The sequence below is a fragment of the Oreochromis niloticus genome, linkage group LG9 (assembly GCF_001858045.2).
Source record: "Oreochromis niloticus isolate F11D_XX linkage group LG9, O_niloticus_UMD_NMBU, whole genome shotgun sequence".
In the NCBI taxonomy this organism is placed as follows: domain Eukaryota; kingdom Metazoa; phylum Chordata; class Actinopteri; order Cichliformes; family Cichlidae; genus Oreochromis; species Oreochromis niloticus.
The window spans coordinates 21,828,041-21,853,520 of NC_031974.2; the positions used below are offsets into that span (position 1 = coordinate 21,828,041).

At 41.3% G+C, this 25,480-nt stretch overlaps 1 protein-coding gene across 2 annotated transcripts in view; it reads right to left on the bottom strand.

Moving 5' to 3' along the window:
- Positions 1-25,480, bottom strand: part of cntnap2a (contactin associated protein 2a) — a 348,699-nt gene that overhangs the window by 3,919 nt on the left and 319,300 nt on the right. For both annotated transcript variants that reach the window (XM_005471745.4, XM_005471746.4), the window contains 2 exons: positions 19,317-19,410; positions 6,905-7,177 (listed from right to left, as the gene is read on the bottom strand). In XM_005471745.4, coding sequence (XP_005471802.1) covers positions 6,905-7,177; positions 19,317-19,410 — 367 coding nt within the window. The remainder of the gene's footprint in view (positions 1-6,904; positions 7,178-19,316; positions 19,411-25,480) is intronic.

Genomic DNA, 25,480 nt, shown 5'->3' on the forward strand with positions numbered 1-25,480 from the left:
TGAAGCACTTTGAGGCAACTCCTGGTGTGATTTGGTGCATAATGAGTAAAACTGAATTGAATTGTAAAGTACTAACAGAGAAACATAGGCAGTGATTTGTTTCTTCTGTGTCCAGCTTCAATGCATACATACACGATAAGGTCAGCTAGATGCATATAAAATTACTGCTGATGGATAAACAAATATATTACTACACCGTCTCATGCATTTCATGGTTTTCATTAATCATTCATCGAGCTCAAGCAGTTTACACGCCTACTGCCACCGTTTAATTGCAGTGATATTCCCTGGATGTACAATGAGTGGATGTGAAAGGAGATGAGTGGAGGGTGTGGTGTGTAATAAAGGAAAAAAGTAAAATGACATTGCTGAAATTGCCAATAACTTCTCTCAGCAGAGAGCTGCTAACTCTCTGCAGGCTTCCATAATCGAGCAGTTCTGTGCAAACACAACCTCAATATGCATATTTTAACACAGGAAAAACATCACCCTGCTATGAGCCCGTCAGCTATTTGTAATGCAGGCTGCACTGCCCATGGTTCTCCTGGGAAGTCACAAGCATGAGTAAGAATCAAAGGGTGATGCTGTGAGGGCAGAAAAGGAGTGAAATATAAAGCAGGACAGCAGTTAGGTTCATCAAACGGCTTACTGAAAGGAGAAGAAGTTCAGATATATATCTTTTTAAATCCTCTCCGGCAGTTTTAGCAAGCAGAATCATGGCCTGAATGCTTTGTTGTGGCAAACACATTTATTTTGCCAAGACGACACTACAGTGTCTCTGTAGGCGCCTCTTGTTATTCTTTTTGTTTCGTTGTATTATTTTATTTTATTATTCACATTATTATCAGAGTGGGTATTGCGCTGAAGTGGACAGGAGGTGAGGGCCAGGTGGGGGAAAGTCAGTAGAAGTCAGTGGAGAAATAGAAAAAGAAAAGGAAAAGAAAGGGGTTAAGGCCCAATCTAAATCAATAATTTGAAACTACATAGTTTCAGGCAAATTAAACAATAGGCCAGAAAATACAGGTAGAATTTTTCTCTACTCTATTATTTTTTTGCTCATATAGAATAAACATGCCAGTCCATGCTTTGGCTCTCCAAAGCGTGAAATGGACATGCATGCCAGCAGGATGAGATACTATATTTAACGCCAAGAAGTCACTAGTAAGCAAGGAAGACATGAGGTACATTCCAGGGTCCTTGTATGCAAAAAACGATTAAGCTAGGTGGCTAATATGTATTTACATGTACATGTTACTTTTTCTTTTTTTTTTTTTTTTTTCTGACACCTGCATCATTTTTATTGTGCAAAAACACGGCAGCAGAGGACGATTTGATTTTGTCTTGGGAATAAATCACTACTGGAAATCACAGGACTCAGATCAACACACGTCTGCTCTCCAGAACCAGGACAACGTGCTGAGATCACGGTGGGCGACAAATGTTCATCAGCAGAACGATGAGACAGAAACACAGAAGAGCCGTTTGGAAAGGCAGGAGGTACAGTGCTAACAGGCTGCAAGAAATATAAATACAGACTCACGTCTGTCTCTATCAGTACTTATCATACAAAAGATACGACACACATGTGTACAAAGAAGTGTCCAGGTTCATCCTGACCATCAACCTTTCTGACTGAAGGGCACTTCTGCCAGCAGGACTTCAGATATAAGCAGTGACGTGAGATATAAGACAATAACACTATCAGTCATGGTCTGGCATTCCCAGAGCACAAAGCTCAGCAGGACATAAACAGTGTGGAGTCATCAACATCATCAACAGAAGGCAGAAGAGCTTTGAATGTCCTTCAAGAAGTCTGGAGAAGTGTTCCTGCAGGTCCCCACAGAGACCTGCTCAGAGAGTTCAGAGTGAGCTGAAGGATGAAGGTCAGACCATAATATTCCTCCAAAAGTGCCTTCATGGACCTGCAGCCAAGAAACCGATGCAAAGTGTTTATGCAGGTGAGAGAAGTTCACCTGAGCGGCTCTTTCAGCGTGCATGCCGAGCACTGAGAGACGGAGGTTGTGCTGCAGGCAGACGTTTGGACGGCGACTCGGACTTCTCTTCTAGACGTTGTCAAATATTTGTCTACGAGATGACAACAAGACAGGTACCGTCCTCCCGAGTGCACAAAAACACACAAGTGAACACAGCAGCACACAAATCCACACGTCTGTGGACACGCCAGTGCCTGCAGACACTTTAGAAAGGGCTGTGCTTCACTCCAACACTTTAACACTAAAGAACACTGAGGAAATGAACAAACTGACAGTTAACAATATGGAAAAATAAAAGGATCTCTCTGCTGCTGAAAAGTGTGAAATAGCTAAATGCCTTGGAGACGTAGTGAAAACCTGAGATATTTCATGAAAACTTAATCGTGATCACCGTAACGTTAGGAGATCTGTGGCTGAGTCAGAGCACACACGGGGTCGTGCAGATAAAGGCTCAACGAGGAAGGTTTCTGCAGGACAAATACATCCGATTAAGAGAGCAGCTGCTAAAAGGCCATTACAAAGCAGCAAACATATTTGAAGCTGCTGGTGCCTCTGGAAACCCACCAACATCAAGGTGTAGGATATTTTGGACAATCTATAATCTTCTAACACAAAAACATACAGTGTTCACTGAAGTAAACACACAGAGCAGTAGCAGATTTTTTTTTAAATGTGTTTTATTTATTTTCATTTGCTGCTAACTGCCTTGTTTTCATTTGTAGTCTTTGTAGTAGGAAGAACTACAAAATCTACAAATAAACAAAGTGCAGTTAACAAATGTAGTGCTCTCCACTATGTGAACCTCTCAGCTGAATTTTTAGGTTTTTCAGTTCAAGCCAATGAAATGAAATCCAAAAATTCAACCCCAACAATCAAATGATCCCCTATGAGCAAGCACTCTGGCAACGGTGGAGAGGAAAAACTCCCTTTTAACAGGAAGAAACCTCTGGCAGAACCAGGCTCAGGGAGGGGCGGTCTTCTGCCATGACTGGTTGGGAGGTGAAGGGCAAAATAAAATCAAACATAAAGGAGAGCACAGCGTATTTATGACAGGTCGGTGGACTGTGGCTCGAGTTCAAAAGATGCTCGAATCCCGCCTGAGGTGGTATGGACACGTGGTTCGAAGCGATGAGAACTCAGCAAAAACGGCTAAGAGGATCGACCCAGACGGATGCCGGCCTCGAGGCAGACCGAAAAAACGGTGGATGGACAAAATCAAGGAAGACATTAAGACCGTCAACGCGTCACCTGAGGACACTTTGGACAGAACCAAACGGAGAAACCTTTGCTGAGGAGCACCAGCGGGAACAATGCCAGGATGAAGGTGGACTGTGGCTGGAAAACATCATTACTGTTTTTAAAGGGTAACCACATCCACAATTACAGTAGAGCTGTAATTGTGGATGTGGACCACAATCCACAATTGTCGATGGGACGTGTGCATGCAAGCACACGCAAGCGATCCCCGCTCTGTGGGGTCATGACAATAATCACAGAGCGTCATGATAATAATCACGACCCCACAGAGCGGGACATTCGCTTCAGCCGAAAATCTTAGAGGCGACCCAGAGAGCTGCAGGAAGAGCAATGACACATCCGGCAACAGTTAAACCTACTTCAAGTAGGTTTAGACACCACGAACCAAGGGATTCTTTTTCTGTTGTCTGTTGTACATGTTGATTTTCCACAGTTTGTCTGAGTTCTGCGATCTCTTGCCTCAATTGTGTGTTTTCTCGACTGAGTTGTCTGTTTTCTCGACTGAGTTGTATGTAGCTTTGACTGTGTTGTCTGTTGTTTTGACTGAGTTGTATGTAGCTTTGACTGAGTTGTCTGTTTTCTCGACTGAGTTGTATGTAGCTTTGACTGAGTTGTCTGTTGTTTTGACTGAGTTGTATGTAGCTTTGACTGAGTTGTCTGTTGTTTTGACTGAGTTGTATGTAGCTTTGACTGAGTTGTCTGTTTTCTCGACTGAGTTGTATGTAGCTTTGACTGAGTTGTCTGTTGTTTTGACTGAGTTGTATGTAGCTTTGACTGAGTTGTCTGTTGTTTTGACTGAGTTGTATGTAGCTTTGACTGAGTTGTCTGTTTTCTCGACTGAGTTGTCTGTAGTTTTGTCTGAATTGTGCGTTATCATGCCTGAGTTCATCTGCCATATGCTGCAGTGGGTCTGACTGATCTCCGCTTCCCTGTGACATTTCTTTAAAGGTTTAAAGCTCAAAAGTGTCAAAAAAGTTAAATCTCTGAATGATTTAAATGCAAAGGTTAGTTTTGTCTAAACTGTTAAAGGTGCTCCTCTATTTAAGGACAGTGGGTGTGGCAGAGAATGTGATGTCGACCGTGACGTCACGATGATCGTTTGAGAAGATCAAAGGATCAAAGGAGCGCTGTGGATCATTCTGCGCATGCTCAGATCAATGATCAACCCTTAAACTCGTGAACTGGCTCTCTAGCGTGTCGATTGCTACTGTTGTCTATCACATATGTATTATTTGGAACCCAGCTTACCTGTAAAAACAGACAAACAGCAGGTAACAGGAACTACTCGGTGCGCCAGCTCGGCACCACTAGGCTGTGTCCCAATTCAGGGTCTGCACGCTTGAAGTACGCGCACTACGCGTACTACGTATGGTGCGAGAAGTGCGGAAGTGAGAGGCTTGTGAAATGGGACGGTCTGGCCTTCGTCGCGCTGTTCAGGTTGCCTAGCAACCATGATACTAACCGCGAGAAACGTTTCATACAGCTTTGTGTGACAGAAATGAAGGAGAAAAATGTTTTGTTGGTCATTCATTTTTGTCATGACATCACTTTGATTAGTTGAGTATCTGAGGCTGAGACCACGGGACTGTAAAACATGATAGTTGGGCTTCATTTCTGTACTGAACAGTCATTTTAAGATTAGTTAGTAAATAACAATTAGCTCATGTTGTTCATGAGACTAAAGTCATCTCACTGTAGTAATGTAAGTATAATATGGCCAATATTAAAGTTGTTGTCAGATTATTATGATATATATATATATATATTACAGCAGTGAGCTTGAACTCTGGGTCAAAGATTTAAGTTGCAGTTATTTATATTTCCTATCACCTTAAATCTTCACTCAAAGACAAGCATCTCTGACAGTGTATATACAGATGTATTATATATATGAGACAAATATTGTTCGTTTAATATGTTGGCATTATTACATTTGGCTCAATGCTTACATATATGTGTAAAAAGGAAAACGTACGAGCTGTGAAAACTGTTTCTGATATAATGAAGAGTAAGACTGATATATGAAATATTCCTTTATTGGGTGAGAAAATCAGACCATGTCATAACTGCTTTAAGTCATACAGAATAGATATCAGAGCCTTAAACAGGCTGACTTCTGCTAAATGGGTCAAACTGGGCAGAAAGTATACAAACACATAACATCCTTATAGTACATGTTACTAATGTCTGTTTAAATGTTTTCCAGTGATTATTGGTGACCACCAGTGCTACCACTCAGCCTCCAAGTAGATGCATCTATGGTATAGATGTGAAAATCCCAGGTGATTTGCAGATATGTTAACCTCTGACCTTGATCTCAAGGTTGAGGTCACTAAGATTTGAACTTGTCCAAGAATTGTAGTAGATGCACCTATGGTATGGATTTTTAAAAAAATACTACGATGATTGGTTCTCAAGTTATTGCATTTACATAACTGGGTGCTCATGTCACTTCAAAAATACATTATTTTAAGCTTTCAATTTTTTTCTTTTTTCTTTTAATTTAAGTTTGCTTATAAGCTCCTTACATGGACTCGCTCCACCCTGATTGGGTGAGTTCATCATGTTAAAACTGAATTTTAATGGGAAAGTTACCAGAGCCTCTACTAGAGGCAGTTAAAGGTAGTGAGATTATAATAATAATTCAGCTGTAATTAGAGAATATACTACCTTCAATACATTTAAAGCTAATCTCAAACAACAGCTAAAGAGGGACCACATCTGTGAGCATTCATTTTATGCTAATTATGTATTAAATGTCATATTTCATGGTGTACGCCTTCATATTTATTTGCTTTGTATTTTCTTATTGCACCATGGATTTTTTTTTATTATTTATGGATTTTTATGTTGTAATGTTATGTATTTCTTATCTGGACTATATTGTTGTGCATTGTCTGGTGGTGTTTTTTTAAAATATTTTTTTCTTATTTATTGTTTTGAAATTTAAATCATGGTTACCTCTGCTGCCTGCATGTGCTTGGATGTAATTGGATGAAACTACAATGTATTTAAAAACATAATAGAAAGGTGAGAACACAGAAAAGTAAACTGACAGAAACGGGAAAGGATGTCATCACCAACAAAAAGAAACTAACGCAAAAGAGTCGACTTGGCATCGCACAATCATCATTACAAAAGCGGAAGGATGGAGGGAGGTCTCGATAAGTTATAGATCTGAGCTATCTATAGAGAACCTAAGGCAACATAAATAATAATCCACTTTGTAGACGGATGGCTGCGAGCTGACTTCAAGTGAGGACCTGGAGTCGAGATCGATGGACTGGATCAATTTCAGAGAGTTCAACGCTCCCAAAGGCACAGTTGGCACGGAGCCTGAGGAAAACGGATGCTTCCAGAATGATGACACTAAAAATACTAAAGACTGCCGCTGGATATATCATTAGTCTGCGTGTGTGTGCGTGTGTGTGTGTGTGTGTGTGTATGGACATGTAAACACACAAGTCTTAAACTAGCATTTCGAGGATACTTAATGAACTCTTGCTCTGCTGTGAAGAAAAACTTGGGGCTATAAGCTCTCCTTTACCACCCAGAACTAACACATCTGCATTAACAGTTCAGACTGCACAGCGTTGCTTTTTCTTCTCAATGAGAAAAATGAAAAATCAACATGTTGAGCATGTTTCACTCACCTGTTTTGTCCAGATGCCAGGGATCTGTCGCAGCAGACATTGGTGGGATAGTGAGAGGTGATGCCCCGCAATTAGACTCCACCAGTTTACCCTGGTAAGATGCAGGTGACGCAGCTGCAGGCTGCTTTTCTGTTGGCGTTGCCTGAGACTTTACGGCTGTTCTGAGTGCAGACTTGAGCGGGGCGATTCCGTTGAACTCCACCCGCGACAGGCAGCCAATGAAACCCGGGGTGTTGTAATGCTCGATGATGACTGGGTCTATGTGTCCAGTTTCTGCACAGAGACAGGATTGGAGAGAAGCTGTCATCACCAGATGACTTTTAAAGAACCTATCTGTTGAATGTTTACTGAGACAAGTTAGTTATCTGGAACTACAACTTGTAATTAGATACTGAGAGAAGAAACATCAGGATCTCTAAAAATGACTACAGAGCTCGAAATAAACAATCGACAGACACAACAAACTCCACGTACAGTTCTGAACAGTCAAGCATTTGTAGGCGTCAGTTTTTGCTGATGCACAGACAAAACAAAACGATACTCTGCAAGCTGAATACACCCGGTCAGATTAGGAATCCACACAAGAGAGTGAAGGCGAGGCGGAGGAGGCGGAGGAGGTAGGAAGCAGAGGAGGAACACACACTGACCTCTAATGTCAAATTAGAGGATGAATAATGAATTAAAACCCCCGCTGCTCTCACTGGCTTTGTTTCTCTGTCTCTCTCTGCTTTTCTGCAGTCACTCTTTTATTCATGGGTTGATTTAGCAGCACAGCAGTGAGGTGATATTTCATATTCAGCGTTTTTTTATTTTGGTTTCAACCGAGCCTGAATACACGTTGCTCATTCTGCTTATTGTAAGCGGCACTTATAATCATATAACGAATGTTTATCACAGTTTTGTGTGTACGAACGGATGTTGAAAGCCCACACGAGGGTTCATTTCTCTCGTTCTTTTTAAGGCCATTGAAATGTAATCCGTATATAATCATAAACACATATATAAGTTAAAATAATGATAAAAAAGCTAGATTTCTTCTTGTTGTCCACTGTGCTAACACATGACAGAAATAATTTGTAATAACTGCCATAATTTGGAGGTTAGGAAATTGCCTGATGTCCACTTACTGCCATGGCAATTCTGATAAATTCAGATGTGCCTGTTTAAAAGCAGCAATTTGTGCACTCATACAGCTGCCTCTCAGTCCAGCCCCCTCTCGCTCTCGCCGTCCTTTGATTTTCATCCCCTTTTGTTTTTCAAACGAAAAGTACTTCAACACACAGACTGACACATAAATCAGCGCCTGAACTGCAGGTGGCCTGCCGAGCTCGGTCCAGCTGGGCCAATATCTTTGTTCAATCTGTCGATTTTCAGGGCTGCTTGTAGGTTGCACACGGCATATTTTCATGCGTGGAGAAATATCGATTTTTTAAAATGTTTTTTTTAAACCCTAACAGTTATTCGGAGGCGACTGGGCAGTTGTTTGTTTTAGCGCTCACATGGCCCAAGGTCAAGCGTTAAAAAAAACAACAAAAAAACAAAAAAGGTCAGGTTATTCCAATAAAAATCACCAGAACAACATAATAGTACACCCACGCATGAATTATAACCCATGTGATGGAAAACACCATGCAGCAGAAAAAGCCCTGCAGTTATTAAAACCCTTTATTGCAACACATAGCCAAGGCAGAGAAAAAGAGCCTTGAGACACAATCTGCAGACGAGTCTAGACAAACTCCCTGTTATCTCCAGTCCTTACGTTAAACCTTAGTGTCCAACCCTTATATCGAATCTACACACTAAAACTGAATGGCCAGTCTACTGCAGATCTGGTGTTGGTCCCCAAAAAGAAGCTAAATCCCTTCAGCATGACTGTACACATTAATGCCTCCATAATATAAGAAACAAATTCTATGTGTATACGCACACACTCACACACATATCCTCAGAGAAAACGGGAGAGATGCTTTTTTTTTGTCTGCAGGCTGCAGACAAAAAACAAAAACAAAAAATCCCTCTAACACCTACAGTTCTGTGTAGACATGAAATAAACTTTCTCAGACAGCGTCCATGCTGGCACAAACCTGGAAAGATTCAAAAAAACAAAAACACACACAAAAAAGCTGCCATTGACACTTTTGTGAAGCTGAAAAATGTACTACCTCTACACACGACCTCTGCTTGTGTGTGTAGACAAAGCCAGGTTTAAATTTTAACATGCATGGCTGCAATGCTTCTGCACAACCGTGCCACACCCAGAGGAAAGCGCTGGACAATCCCACAGATGAACAAGGGATGGCTAACTACAGTGCTCTGTGTATGTGCGTGTATGTGTGTGTGTATGCACTGGTTTATTTAATGAATCCTGCTATGTTAGATGATGGGGTTCAGAGTATCTGGACATGGCCTATAATGCAATTCTCTCTCTTTATTCCATTTTCATGGGTCCAATACAAGTATGTACTGTACATGTGTGTGCTTGTGCACTATTGATTGTGCTACCAGGAACAGAGCCAAGCACTACGTGAGTTTTCTTAGTATTCAGCTGAGCAGACCTCCTACAGACACGTGCACTGTTTGTATTCTGTGCAGTTTGTCTTTGTAGGTGGAAAACAATAATTATGCAGACACTGGATGGGCTCGGCAGTTTTGTGTTGAAGGTATTCATTTTTATACGTGTACAGACGCACTCAAACTGAACTGCAGCTCTGCATCCCTCGGTCAATTCTTTCTGCAGAAGCTGACAAAAAAACAGTCTCAGATCCGAGTCTCTCTTCACACCTTGAAAATGCCTGGGATGGTGAAACTGTAGGAATTTGCATATGCGTGGGGGTGTGCAAAATAGGTGGAGAGACAAGCACAGGAGGGAAACAAGGGCCTTGCAGTATTAAAGTAAACACAGCGAGCAGATTACTGATAACACGTAAAATGAATATGAATGAAGCTCTTTCTCTCCTGTGTGCCTGAACATGTGTTGATCACTGCAGAGGTCTGTGTGTGAATACTAATAGGCTCTCCGTTGGGAGGCTCCTCTCCACATAATGCCATATGCAATGCACTGAGAGTATAGCTGACAAGCTTCCCTTAGAAATCAGCATGCTTGTAGTTTAAACGATATGAACATTATTCTTAAACATCACAAATTTTACACCATGCTTTCTATTTAATGTTAACGTGGCGACACCATTATATAAGTGATACTAGTACAGAAAACACTCCACTGATTTTTACCTTGCAAGAAAACAACCTTTGTGCATCAGTCAGCTTCCTGTATTTGGGTAAACCTTAGACTCAACTATAGTATTATTTTATCAAATAAAATCATGCAGCATCTCAGTTCAGGACAAACTGAACATTAGGTAACCAGAGATTTCTAATGGGTGATTTGCTTGGCTCCAGTGCTTAACAACAGATTAATATGTGATCATTAACAAGTAATATCACCTTGTCAGAGCCAGTCACCACAACCTTGCGGCTTGTAATCGCTTCTTTAGCTTGCCCTGATGGCGTCTTATGGAGCTTCCCAGACTAATCAATAAAACATGGGCACAAACAAACAGCTTTCCACACACTTAACATAATTAGAAAACAGAGGAGCATAATCCATTATGCTTTAGACTGGAATGATTTAATGTAGCATCATACGATACACAGAGCGTGTGTTGTATTGTATCATATAAGCCACCCTTGTAAATATACCTAAAGACATGCTTGCTAGTGCACACGCATACACGACTGCAACAAGGTCAGCATGTTGATCAGATGTGACCGGTGATATCATATGCATAATTCAAAAGGTGAGGGAGCACATAAAGCTGCGAGGAGAGGCCTGCTGTGAAGATAATGGGTAAGTAGGGGATGTGTTTTGAGGTGGAAGAATTGCCTCAAGAGGAGAAAAAATAGGAGAAGTTGGATGAAAAAAAGAAGGCAGGATGGAGACAACTGCAGAACTAGGAGGGAGGGAGGGTGTGGCTGCCTCTCCAAGAAGAAGTGGTGGTAAGTGGAAAGGTGAGAGACATGAGGGGAAAATAGGGGGTGGGAGAAAAGTCTCTGATGTGTGTGTGTGTGTGTGTAGGGGGGGGTGAGTAGGAAAGGAATGGGGTGACATGAAGGGTGCTCAAATGGAGGGGTGGAGGAGATCAAACGCAGTTGCCATGGAAACAAATGGAAGCTGATATAAGGGTGACAGAAGGAGAAAATAGGGGAGGTGGGTAATGAAAGTATGGAGCATTTGAGACGCATCAAAAATAACACTGATGTGAATCCACAAACCACACCCTTTGAACCACACAAACACACACACACATGCTGTCTGGTTGTTGGTCATGGCTGATGCAGGGAGGGTCAGAGAGAGAGAGAGAGAGTGAGAAAGATGGAGAGAGAAGTGAAAATTACATCTTGTTAAATTTAAGAAGAAAAAAACATGTAACCTTGAGCACAGCTGCTTTTTGAATTTTTGGCCCTTGTTTACTGCAGTATTTGGGAACTGTAGTACTTTTGCAAATGCGATAGCCTCCTGTTCATAGGAGCATTAGAAAAAATAAATAAAAATTAAAAATAAAATGAGCTGCAGTAAATGGACACGTGTAAAAAGGGCATTTGTGATGTAGAGGATGATGAGAGGGGTTGTAGAGAGAAACAGGTGAAGACCATCTGTGTTTTTGACATGGCAAACGCACCTGTGATGGCAACATCTGCCCATACTGACTACACACATGCAGACACACACACATACACACACACAGTCATATTCATCTGTTCCAAATCTAGCTTTTTGCTTCATCAGGATGTTTGGGATGTACAGACAATGAGCCAAAAAACAGCCATAACAGAAAACACGCATTAGCAAACAGAGCAGGGAAAAAAAATTAATGCCAGGCTCTCTGTGACAGCTCATTTCTCCTCCTGTGTATTTTCCCGCAATCCAATTAATCCAGCGGGTGGATTTCCTTGTAAATTCGAAAGCATCAAAAATTGCTCAAAGCACGAAAAAGAAAGAATCTACCTCGCTACCTCTGCTGCAAATTCAATTTGCGGTTCATATTCAAATGACTCACTCTGAACTGCTGAAGCCTTGGCACACTCATGCACAGGGACTAACACAAACAAACGGTGAAACATGCATGCATCAGAGTGTAGTTACCTATGTGGAGTTTGCCTCACTGTCTACAGGCAGTTTGTTCAGCAAGCCTTCTTCCTCTCCTCTTCTTTTAAATGTTCTTTCTGCCTGTTATGTGGATTTTCTTAGCACAGTACCACACTGGCAAGCACTTCTCTCTTGCCCGCTCTCTCTCTCTGTCTGCAGTGCAGTCCCACCCCCACTCTGAGACAGCAGCTGGAGAAAACCTGGATCTGGACTAATACTGGCATGGATTAGGACTCACCGGTACAAGTACAACTAAGGGTAACAGCCAGAGGACAGTATGATGTCATCCTATCACACACAAACAGCGGGCACCAAAAAAAGGCACACTCAGATTATAGAAATGGAGACAGACAGCAGCCTCATCTAACACTAAATTTCCCCAGCGTCAGGATGTCTTGTATATCTAAATGTAAAGAGAAAAAACCCAAAAGGCAGTTTCTGAGAAGATGCTTAGAAGAGAGGAAATTGATTGCACTTCATCCTGACATGCTTTAGAAATTGGCCAACAGCATGCATAATCAGCAGTCTTGCATAGAACTGGGTGATGAGCCATTAACCTTTCCAAAAAACTGTCATCAGCAGGACAGTAGCTCAAATGATTTACTAATACACTGGTGTTTCAGTATGCTGCAATGTTATGACCACTTTTTTTCTTCCACACGGCCTGAACTGTGCGAGGCAGATTTCTTGTCATTTCTTTAAGTAGACTTCAAGAATAGTTCTCCAGGCTTCTTGAAGGACATTCAAAGCGCTTCTTTCGATGTTTGCCTTTTTTTCCTGTTCTCTGTTAAGATGATCCCACACTGCTTCATTAGTGTTGAGGTCCAGGAACTGGGGAGGCCAATCCATAACTGACAGTGCTCCATTGTGTGTGTGTGTGTGTTTCTGTTTTTTTATTCAGGTATGCTTTTAGAGCATTTGCAGGGTGTTTGGGACTGTTCTGGGACCACTGACATGCTTAACAAAAAAGCTGTTGCCAATCAGAAACGTTCTAGATGGTATTGCATGGTGGATCTGATGGTATTAATAATTCCATCAATGCTGACAAGATCCCACCGACACCACTGAAGCCCCAAATCATGACAGACCCTTCACCATTTTTTAAACATTGTTTGTAGACACTGACCATTGTACCTCTCTCCTGACATTTTCTAAATCAATGAAAGGTCTTAATATATCTCTCATGTCCCTTGTCTTTTGTAATCCATTTGCCTAGTATCCTCAAATCATTTAAGGACATACTGCACACCCTGCCAAAATATGCCAAGTTTTGGGCTGACAGCTATTTGGGAATCACCTTGCTGGTGCAAAAATACTGTTTTACACCCATCAAACTGTTCTACCTTTGTCAATTTTCATAGATTCAGCTAACAATATGCAAACAAATGATGTGTTTTTGCAACAGGCTGTTAGTAAAAAAGTGACTAAAATTTAAATCTTAAATTGATTCCTTGCTAATCTGCTAGTCTGTTATCAGCAGAAACAACACTGGTCCATCCCTTGTGTTATGTGTTTTTCCTCATGCTTAAATGATTCACAGGTCAGAGTCACCTAAGAGAGCTAATGAGCAAGACTACTTTAAAAACTTAAAAGAAAGTCTTTAGTTGGACAAAAGATGTAAGAACATGACGCTGGCTCAAGAGTTCTGCATTGCACCATATTATTTTCTTGCTAATCATTACATGTAAAGGAAGTAAAACAAAGCGAACTCTGTAGCAGCAGATCCTGTTTTGTGAACATCAACTTTATACTGTATGCTGATAAACGTGGAGCACAGATAAACCTGTTTTTATGCAATGGTGCAGTTTTTCCAGGTGCTTACATAGTAACATGACTAATAAACTTTATTTGTAAAGGCATTTCCTTAAAATCCATATAACAGACTTTACAGACACAGCAACTGTCTCACATCACATCTTGCTGAAAACAGCTAATAGGAGAGTCCAAAGAGATTTATAGGGAAAGAACAGGTCCATTTTGAAATAAAAGGATATGAAAAAGTAGACCAGTGTCTGCAAATAACAGCTAATAGAAGGTATTTTCAGCTGCTCTCTTATTTCCCAAAAGGGCCGCCACAGTGGCTGGATCTGCATGTTTGATTTGGCACAGATTTTATGCCAGATGTCCTTCCTGATGCTACCCTCCCATTTATTTGGACTTTGGACTAAAAGTACAATAGCTTGTAGGCTGGGTTTGCCTCACATCTTTCACATGTAAGGCTAATGGGTTAACAACTACACCATGGAGCCACTGCAAATAGAAGCTTCTTCAGAATAAAGCTGTCACATAAAGAAATGGCAATCTTTCTTAAATCCAGTGTAAAATAATTGGTATCACCTTAAGGGAGGGACACATTCATTCAGTGTGGACAGTTAACAGAAAAATAGAGGCCAGGGGGATAAAGAATAGAAGAGAGAAATCAGAAGTTCAGACTGGTACTGATGTACATGTCCTTTACAACTAACCCTCAGGGTTACAATCATCTCTCTATGATAGTACTTTCACACTGTCACAATTTCTAGTGCTCTCTCTTTCTCTCTCTGACTTTGCCTCTGAATCTATTCCCTTAGAAAGACTCACACACGGTCCATGCACACACTCAAACACACACACACAGACACTTGACAGATTTGCAGCACAGAGGACAGAGTCTGGAGCGTGCCCGCTGCTCTGGCTGATGTATGACTCATCTCTCCCATCTATTCCACCGGGACGCATAGATCTAGGCCCATACGCCGTACATCAACCCACCCACCTACCACATTCATACACACACACAGTTGTGTCACTTTAGAGGACATTGCAGTAATTTCTTGTGGATTTCGCCTCACTATAACCACCGGTTACCTAACCCTTAACTTAACCTAACCTTCAACCAAGTCTTGATACTAAAATCTAGTTTTTTCTTTTATGATGACTTACTTCCCCCCCTCCATTACCCCAGATATGTGCAACAAAATACGTGCACTCTCCATCCTGCTCTAACCATAAATATCCTCCGCTTAGGCGCTGATGTAAGGACACTTTTTTACTCGCACACACATAAATACACAGGATACGGTAACGTTAAGCATAAGGTTTCATCATTTACAGAAGCATGTGTTGAATCATCCCTGGCTCAAGAGTTGGGAGTTCGCCTTGTAATCGGAAGGTTGCCGGTTCGAGCCCCGGCTCGGACAGTCTCGGTCGTTGTGTCCTTGGGCAAGACACTTCACCCGTTGCCTACTGGTGGTGGTCAGAGGGCCCGGTGGCGCCAGTGTCCGGCAGCCTCGCCTCTGTCAGTGCGCCCCAGGGTGGCTGTGGCTACAATGTAGCTTGCCATCACCAGTGTGTGAATGTGTGTGTGAATGGGTGAATGACTGCATATGTAAAGCGCTTTGGGGTCCTTAGGGACTAGAAAGCGCTATATAAATACAGGCCATTTACCATTTACCATGCACTACATGATCAATACTACTTTAGCACAATCTCCCTGGGCAGCAAACACTGCAAACCTCAGGACACAAAACTGAGATTTCAGCAGGAGCAGCAAACATACTAAATGCTTTTATAGAGCCTTTTCTTTGGTAATATAAACCTGAGAATAATTAGATTTTTCTGTTATCAAAGCTATAGTTCTTTTTCTGTCAGTGGATTCACTGAAGAACTGACCAATTACTGTAGCTCTAACAGTAATAGTAAGTGCTTTTATGGTTTTCAGGGTAAAAGTTTCTATTAACAGTTGTCTGGCATCATATAGTCAATGTGAAATACTATCTAAAAGCTTATATTATGATAATGTGAAAAAATTAAGATTAGGCAAGAGCTATTACAAACAGCCTTGTGGACTTTGGAGCCTTATTAGCATTTGCCACAGAATACTATAATTGGCAGGTCCAACTCTGGTTGCCTCCACTTTTCATAGATGAGAATGGGTTCACCCTGAGCACATGAGATGGACGTGACAGTGTCTGGAGAAGCCGTGTGTCCTGTAATATTGGTCAGTGTGACCAGTTTGGTGGTGGGTCAGTGATAGCCTGGGGAGGCATATGTATGGAGGAATGCACAGACGTTTACGGACTACAGGCACCGGTGCAGTGGCTCCTGGGTTCCTCCTGCTGCAAGACAATACCCGGTTTCATGTGGGGAGAGTATGCAGGCAGTTTCTTGGAGGATGAAGGAATTGATACTTTCCTGACTTAAATCCAATAGAAAACCTCTGGGACTTCATGTTTTTGTCCATCTGACGCCACCACGTTGCACCTCAGACTGTCTCCCAGGACACCATCCGTCATTTCATTAGGTGCATGTCCTGAGGTTGTTAGGCATGCATACATGCATGTTAGGGCCAAACAATCTTCTGAGTACTGTTCAGATTTGCTGCAATGTAATTTCGGTAACTGCGTCTGCTGCATCATCTTTCTACTTTTCCTCCTTTTGAGGTGTTTATGAATTCAGCCCTCTGCAGGTTGATACTTTTCATTTGCATCAAACGATGTGGCATCCTTTCATTCCTAACACATTATGCAGTCCATATCAGACATCCAGCAGGTTTTCGCTTCCCATTGAGATCAGATGTGTTTTCAAAATGTTCCTTTATTTTTTTGAGCAGTGAATAGATAAATGCGTCATAGATTTAAGGCTCAGTTAATAGTGTTTATCTGACAGTGTTTGTGAATTTGAAGCACGACTCTGGTGCTGTTAATTACCTGAGAAAAAAGCCTATCTTCACTGTACACTGATGATTATGAAGGTGTCTGGATCTGTGTGATCATGTCTTCTCTTTTATGCTTCTCTAATGTCTACTTATTATATTTCTTCCTTCATTATCCTAGTTAACTAATCACATCCCACAATCAACAGATTGTGAGGTGGCACTGGAGATGTCTCTGTGATCAGTGTGTGCGTTTGAGCACTGCACCAAACACAGGGTGGCTTTCTCCCACAAACAGAGAATCTGATAGCTCAGCTGTCTGACTGCCTCTCTTGTCTCTGCGGTCCAAACACAGAAGTGGAGCAGATCCGATGAGATGTGGAAACACCCGCATTTGTTCTCTGTTCTTCTTTTTCTCTCTCTCTCTGTGTGGTTTAGTGTTGTGATGTTTGCTACAATGTAGAAAATTAACATTTCGGTTTACTGATGTGTCAGCCTGGTTATAAACAAACATCTCAGGACTTGTTTGTCCTTAAAGCATATGTGCTGGTTTAGTTGGCTGAAGATTGATGATGGTGTTTTATTCCTCTCGGTTCTTGTGGTGTGTGCAGCAGCATCAGTAGTTCTGGCTGGTAAGAGAAGTCACATGTTACTTCAACCTCAGTGACTTTCTCTCCACTTGCAGTAGAGGACAAAGGGGGGAGGGGGTGGCGACAATAAAGTGTATCACGAGTCACTGTAAAATCTAATAAAGCCAACTGATATTATGAAAATCTCAACTGTGGGATTAATAAAGGCTATCTCATGCAGCAAAGGATGCCACTTTGAAAATCTAAAAAAGATTAAGCCATTTAAAAAAACAAACTAACTAAAATGTATGTCAAATCCATACTGATGAATGTCTAAATTATTTGGGAAGATCCAAACAGGCACATCCAAAAACCACCCAGTAGGGTTTGCATATTTAAAAATACAGTCGTGAAAAAGAATGTTTTCACAGGACTATGACATGCTTAACGCTAACATAGCAATTAGTGTAAGTAGCAGCCACGTGCTGCTAATCAAATGCACTTGGTTAATTGAGAATAAGCAAGTGTGAGCACCTCTGTAAAGGCAGAAATCCGGACAGTTTGCTCGTTCGAAGCATTCAGTCATGTGTTAAAATAATATCACAACCTTTCCGGCAAATTCAGCACAAGGTCTGACCGTGCAATGCTTAGCGAATATGCAGAAACCTCAGGTGCTACATCTCAGAATTTACAGGCCTCTGTAAGCATGTTAAATGTTAAAGTTCATGAGTATACAATTAGAAAAATACCAAAAAGTTATGATTAAAAGGATTGCCAAAAGAAAGCCACTCCTGTGTAAAAAGAACATGGCAGCTGGACTCAGATGTGCAAATCTGCACCTGAACAAATAACAAGACTTTGGAACTGTGTCTTTAGGACAGATACGACCAAAGCGGAGATGTGCGTCGCCAAAACCTAACGCAACATATCAGGAAGAACATCTCAAACTGTCAAGCACGGTGGTGGAGGGGTGATGATTACTGCTTGTTTTGCAGCCACAGCACCTGGCCACCTTGCAGTCCACCATGAACTTCTCTGTATACCAAGTATTCTAGAGTCAAATGTGGGGCCATCTGTCCAAAAGCTAAAACTTGGTCATGCAACAGGACAATGACCCCAAGCTCAGCAGCAAATCTACAACAGAATGGCTGAAAAAGAAATAAACTAAGGTGCTGCAATGACCCAAAGCCCTGTCAACATGACTGATCTGACTGACACACTGCAGCACTGTGAACCTTAAGAAAGCTTTGCATAAATGAATCGCCAAACCTCAATGAACTTCAACAAGATGAAAGGGTCAAAATTCCCCCACAACAATGTCGGAGGCTGATTATTTCAAAATATTGCTGTGAAATGTGGTTCCACAAGCTAATAAATCACAGGGAGTACCCAGGACTGAACAGAATCCTGGGAAAATATTATTTTTCACAGCACTGGATCTGCCACATGTACATGTACAACCAAACAGAAGAAGATGAATGAGGCAAAGCCAAGTCACTATACAGGTCTTTGGCGTTCTCTAGTGGACAAAATATAAAAGTACATTTACTTCACACAGCGGATAGATAGATAGATTTAGAAAAGTGTGGTATATATTTGCCCGAGTAACTAATCAATCACATTCTTGGAGAGTGTTGGGGAAACTACTCTGTACCGGTCTTACAAAACACTTACTTTGTAAGTAGTTAAACAACAGAAAAGCTACCCCAGGAAGAAAGCTTTATAAATTAAAACTAGTCATAACTTTAACTGCTTTGTGAAAACATAAAGAATATTAGACTATCATAATATCCATGGGAAAGTGCAGAAATGTTTGGTTTTGAATCTTTTGTCTGTTATTCTCAGATTGTATAACTTACAAGTAAAACATAGGTCAGAGGAGCTTGTTAGTTCCATATATGCTCAGTAGGACAAAGGACTCTAAATGTATATGAAAAGATACTTGGATTTACACATTAGTGTAATTTCAGAGTGTTATACTTATATATGGGAGACAATACATATAAAAATGACCCCAATGCACAATTGTGAGCAGAAAAGGTTTAGCCAAAGTGACACACTCACCATAAACCTTTCCCAAGAACAGCGTCTTGACCAGGTTGAACTGTGTATCTGAGGCTTCAGGGAGGTTGTAGCTGACTGCAGGATAATGATCCAGCTGAGACATGACAGAGATATAAAGAGATAGTGAGAAGGAAAGAGAGAGGGAGAGAGATCCATTAGCATCCTTGTTTCAAAGGGAGTCGAATCTAGACTAAAACTACTGACCAAAGCATTTTGAAAAGACCCAGGCTAAGATCTGCATCAGCACATTAAGCAGAGTACACAAGATGATGAACAAAAGATGGTAATTCATTGCTGTCAGGCAATGCAAAGCAACACAGCACAATCAGAAGCTCAATGGTCCCCCCTTGTGGTTTCCAAACGCCAGGAAAGCTTTAAATATGGTAGCTTAGTAACAAGGAAACCACTCACATACTCATACCTTGATTATCCTTCATTTTAAATTCCCATGAATCCTGATCAGGTCGGTGAAAATGAATTAAAAACACTTTGCAAAAATCAGGTAAAAAGGATGCACAGATATTGCGTCAAATACTAACCCGAGGGTGTTCCTGATTTCTTTTTTCTTCTGGCGTTTCTACACACATCATATATAACTACACTCTTCAAACAATGATCATAAAATCTGAGGGTTAGGAATGTCTCTGGACCAAAAAACCCCCAAACAAAACAGGCCATTACCTACATCTATCGCTTCTTCTTACCATTTGCTATAAACTATAACCCTGTTAAAAACATCACCTTAGATGTATCTATTCTATAAACACTCGAACATTAAAATCTATCATGATTTTAAAGATGTCAGACTACCTCAAACCTCTTTTCAGGAAAGCTGTGATATTTTCGTTTTAGTCACGTCTGAAAAGTCATCTTCTACAATTATCCTGCAAACAAACAACTCTTCCCAGCACTAGAAATAAACGATGACACAAATGATGCCTAATAATAATATGCAATTTCAAAAGTCTGTGGGGGGTTCAAAGGCATTCCTGAGAACCTGAAAAGGGCGGGGGGAAGGCGAGCAGCATGTTTACAAAGAGGAGCATCAGTGGAGATGTGAGAGCAGAGAGGGTGATAGAAGGAGGGAATGCACGACTTTAATATCCCTGCAACATAATTAACTTGTTATTGCTGTTTCAATGAAGTTTCTAATTAGCTTGAAAGCTGCAGCCGATGCTATTGATGAGAATAATTTCAAACCAACAAATTGGTTTTCGGTGTGTTCTAGAAATAAAAAAAACAAACAAAAAACAAGATCTTCCTTCTTTCCTTCTCCCTGCCCACAGGAGGACTGTATCTAAGCATAAACCAGTCTGCAGAAAGCAGACTGGAGTAGAGGAGGTTGGTTGGAAACAATGACTTTTGTTCCTGGACATTTGTTGCGTTGATGTGCTGAATAGCTGTCACGGCCTGTTAGCTGGGAGCTGAGCGGGACTGTCACTAAAGGCCTGAGATTTACGTGTGTATGTGTGTGGTAGTGCTTGTTTACAGGTTTAAATCAGTAGAGTCCTGCCATACAGAAATTTCTTTCTACCCACTGCTGCGCAAGACTATTTTCTTCCTCTTTCTCCTCACACACACACACACACACACACATGCAGGCACACAACATATCCTAATTTGATTCCTTCCAAAAGCCTGGTCTCAGTGGAGCATTGTGTGGGTTTTGTTTTCCTCTGTGACTGGAGGGTGGGATAATGGGGCACAATTAAATTGCGCTCAGCTTATTTACTTTTATCTGAGAAAACAAATTGGCTGCACAACCACGGAGGGAAGCTTGAGTCTTGAAACCCCCACAAAACGATCCACTGAGGAAGACGGCCTGGGAAGAAACCTCATTTTACCAAACTTTGTCAATTACAACTGCAGTCATTGGGATCTCTTTCCTTTTTTCTTTCTTTCTTTTAACACATTGCCATTTAGAAAACGCAGTTGTTGCCTCTAAAGTCACACAAAGCTTACATAAGCAAAGTAACCAGGGGTTAGGCAAAGAGAAAATTAACAAAGGGTGAAATCTATTTCCCTGACTACGTGCTCAAAAAGAATCTAATTTAGCCAATGTGCTGTTTATATGCAAACTCATTTACAGTGCACTGAGAGCCTTTTTACCTTTGTGGCACCTCTGTTTCCTTAATGATGTCTAAGGGATAAAAATACTCCCATCACAGATTTAACACTGAACAAAAAGTGCAAAGAAATGCTAATTTTCCTCTTGAATAAATTGTTTAACATCATTATTAAGTGAACTGCTGAATTTTCGTCTGGCCCGCGTCTCAGGTGAAGCAAGCCATTTACACCGCTGAGTCAACCAGAGAAGCAACTGGAGGAGAGGAGAAGAGGAAACGGAGATGAGCCGTCTGCCGCCTGAAGGGACTCCTGACTTTCATCTCTAAACCCTCACAGTGTGAGAGAAAGGGAAAGTGAGAGATGGCGAGATGGGGAACTTATTTTAATCTCGCCTTGGCGCGCCTTTGATAGCGAGCTAACCTAACGAGACCTCACAGGCTGCTCGAAAACCAAACACTCTGCTCTGTTTGCTGCACTCTGTATGCCCGGGTGTACATGTCAGCAGGTATTTTATGTTCGCATGCGAACGCCTCACCTTAAAGTAATCCTCAGATAATCTCAATGTATCAAAGTGAGCTTTGTCATTATATTTTGTGGGTCTACTTTCTTTATCTAACAACAGTATCTGTTTCTTTCAACCCCCCTCTCCCCCTCTCTCTGGCTCTCTGTTCTGCCTTTTTCTTTTGTCCTACATTTCTCTCTGACTCCCGTTTCTCTCTCTGATTCAAATTACCACATGCTGACTTGTCTTGCCACATTTCCTCTGCTTTGTCTTTAAACTAAACAGTCGCTTGTCTAAATGGCTTTAAGATTTGCAGCCCTGATAGCAGAGAAGTGAGGCCTCTGCACCCTGAGGTAAACAGTCCACTGCTTCTTATCCCTTTTTTTTTTTTAAACTTGGGGAAATTGAATTTGATCCACTGCCAGCCCCACCAGCACAACTGACTTTTATTGCATCTGACTCATATCTCTGCCTCTCACTCATTTTGTTATATCAGATGCTAGCAACTAGGCCTTTGATGAGCGTGTGCACAAAAATAATAACAGGCTAGTTCCATTTTCAGTGCTGATGGCAGCTACTGACAAAACTGGCATTTTAGGCTTTAATGCATAATTCAATAAATTACAAAAACAAAACAAAAATTCAAGCCTTGGAATTAGCCAGTAGAGTTTCCAGCATTCAAAAGCAGTTATTAAGCATCTCAACATTTGCATGCAGTTCTGTACACTTCATATGATGGATGGCGCGTCAAACAACTCGCCGTCAAAGAGTGACCGAAGCTGTGCGATCATCTCATAGAAAAAGGTCACGTTTGCACCACGCATGTGTTCTAAGATGAATATTTATACAGAGGCAGGTGGAACAAACTGATAAAACAACACTGACATAGTATCACACTTTATGTATAACCCGCAGTTGCCCCATTTTTTTTAAATGATAAAGAAGATCCAAATATTTGATGATCACCTTTAAGGGTTTTAGGGTGTCTAAATATTTTGCTGACTTCTTCATGCTTTACTATCCTGACTTTGGTCCTGAGTCATTCTTGGAGGCTGCTCATAGAGCAAACTGAAATGTAAAAGACGCAGGCCATTTGGCAGCTCTGAAAAATGCTTTACAAATGGATGTTATGGTTATGATTTTAAAAAAAATCTTCATATAGACTGTATAATAAGGTGCAGGACTAACATGCACTGCCAGAAAAGCTTCAGTTGATATTTCAGTCATTAGTTATTATTTTACTCATTAGTTATAAATAATCTCTTGCTATTTTCCACAATGTGTTCACAATGTATCTGAGAGTTCTTCCTGTTAAAAGGGAGTTTTTCCTTCCTACTATTGCCACGTGCTTACTCACATGGGTTCTCTGATTTTTGGGTTACTGTATTTACCTTAAAATATAAAGCACCTTGAGGCGACCGTTGATGTGATTTGGCACATTTCAAGTCCCTTTTTTACTGGATGGATGATACACCATGCTACCTAAATATAACCGCTGCTTCGATCCCCTGATTTTGGGCATGCAGAGTGTTACTGAACACATCGGGCTAAATGATCCCACAGGTGTTGAAGTGGGTTGAGATATGGAGACTACAGCCATAAGATATGATTCACATCATTTTAATACTCATACAAATCATTGACCCCTGGTGCTGGCGCTGTCATTCTGGACGAAACTACTCCCAGGTTCAAAATTTTTCATCCAAAGATAAAAGCTGGTCACTCAGAAACAAACTGACTGACTGACTTTTGCCACCTTTCCATGTCCTTCTATTCTTGTCAAATGGACCCAACCTTTGGAATTAAAATACTGCTACCCATGGAATAAACAGAATAATCACACACTCTCAGTGCAGTGAGCAAAGTGTGCCAGCAGATGGACAGCCAACAGGCCTTGCCTACAAAAGCATAGAAAAGTTACTCTTCTTTTCACCTCTAGTGGCAAAAGGTGCCTTTTCTGCATAAATTGAGACACGATGCCAAAGTAAAGACAGTAATTTTTGTATACACATAGTTATAGTTATACTGAGGGGTGCACATTAGTGGTCCGCAGGTGCGCATTCGCTGTCAAAATAAAAGACGTGCACCAGATAAGAAGTTGCAACGCGCGTTTGCATACATATAAAAAGGCACTGTTTTTGTCCGCTAGAGTGGGATTTTCACTGCATATTCTGCACCACATCTCTGTGCGTTCATCATTTGTTTGAAGCCAGCTCACCTCCTGCAACCACTTTTCCGAGAATACGCGCTTCTTTTGCCAAAGTAATTGCTTAAAGGAGCTTGCTTCTTCGACATCTTTAAGAGTTCTAAACAAATGTCTGTCCTCCTCCAGAAAATCTTATGTACGCAAACGCGCGTTGCAACTTCTTATCTGGTGCGCGTCTTTTATTTTGACAGCGAATGCGCACCTGCAGACCACTTATGTGCACCCCTGGTTATACTTTTATACTTGCATCCACAAGTATCTAGATCTTCTGTTTGAGAATTAGTAGTAGAGGTAGAGTTATAACCCCACTGATGCTGACTGCTTACTGCCTACTAATGCTTAGCGTGGTTCCTTGTTGTTGTTGCAGTCCTCCTGAGGAGAACATGTCCTGTTCTTTGCTACTCATTAGTGCAACCTGCAGACAAGGTTGATATCGAAAAGCAAACAAAAGTAGAAAAAAATCCCTCTGCGGTATGTGAGGTGTGAGAGAACCTTTGGGAAGTAAGGAAAGCTATACAGTATTGGAATGGACAGATGAGTTAGACTGAATAATGTTGATTTTTGTAGTGCAGTGTGAAGCCTTTGTAGTTAGCTGATCTGACAGGATCTCAGTGGTGCATGCGTGTCTGTTGGTATGCAAGTCTGCGTCTGTTTACGTGCGGCTATCAAGTGCATGTACCTTGAAAAGAGCCCTGAGGCGGTAAGGCAACATGAAAAAGTTTCACTCATCAAAGTTATCTTTGTCAACGTACCTTCTGGCTCTACTTCTCATTCCTAATCTGTAAACTTCATCTATTTTCTCTCCTCATCTCCCCACCCCGCAGATCACTCATTGATGGCTTTTTTTTTCTTAAATCCAAATTACCACATCGTGCCCATCAGTGTTCGTCTGAATTCTTAACACGCTTTAATGTTTAACTGTTAACCTGTTATTAAGGGAGAACATTTCAAAAAGGATTGTTTTTCTGTTTTCTTTTTTAAAGTACAGCCGCAGCACCTCGAAAGAACCACACTGGGATTGTGTACTATAGAGTTAGTAGTTCAGTCACATACTCAGGGCAAGACTGAACCTCGACACTGTCGATCTAGACACAGCTAAGCTGCTTTCAATCAGCGCAGAGCACACTGTGTGCATGTATGCATGTGTGTGTGTGTGTGTGTGTAAGTGATGAGCAAGGAGTCTAGCGGATGCTCCAATCACTTTCTATGCCACCACGAAAGCATGTGTTATGTTAAAGTACTCCCAGCGGAGTGATGAGCAGCTACAGGAATGCAATTTGCTTAGAAAACGATTATCATTGGATGTTTCAGTTTAATTTTCTTGCTGTCTGAAATTTTTCGCTGCAGTGTGTGAAAGCAGGTGATGAGATTCCAGGATGGATGCGGTCA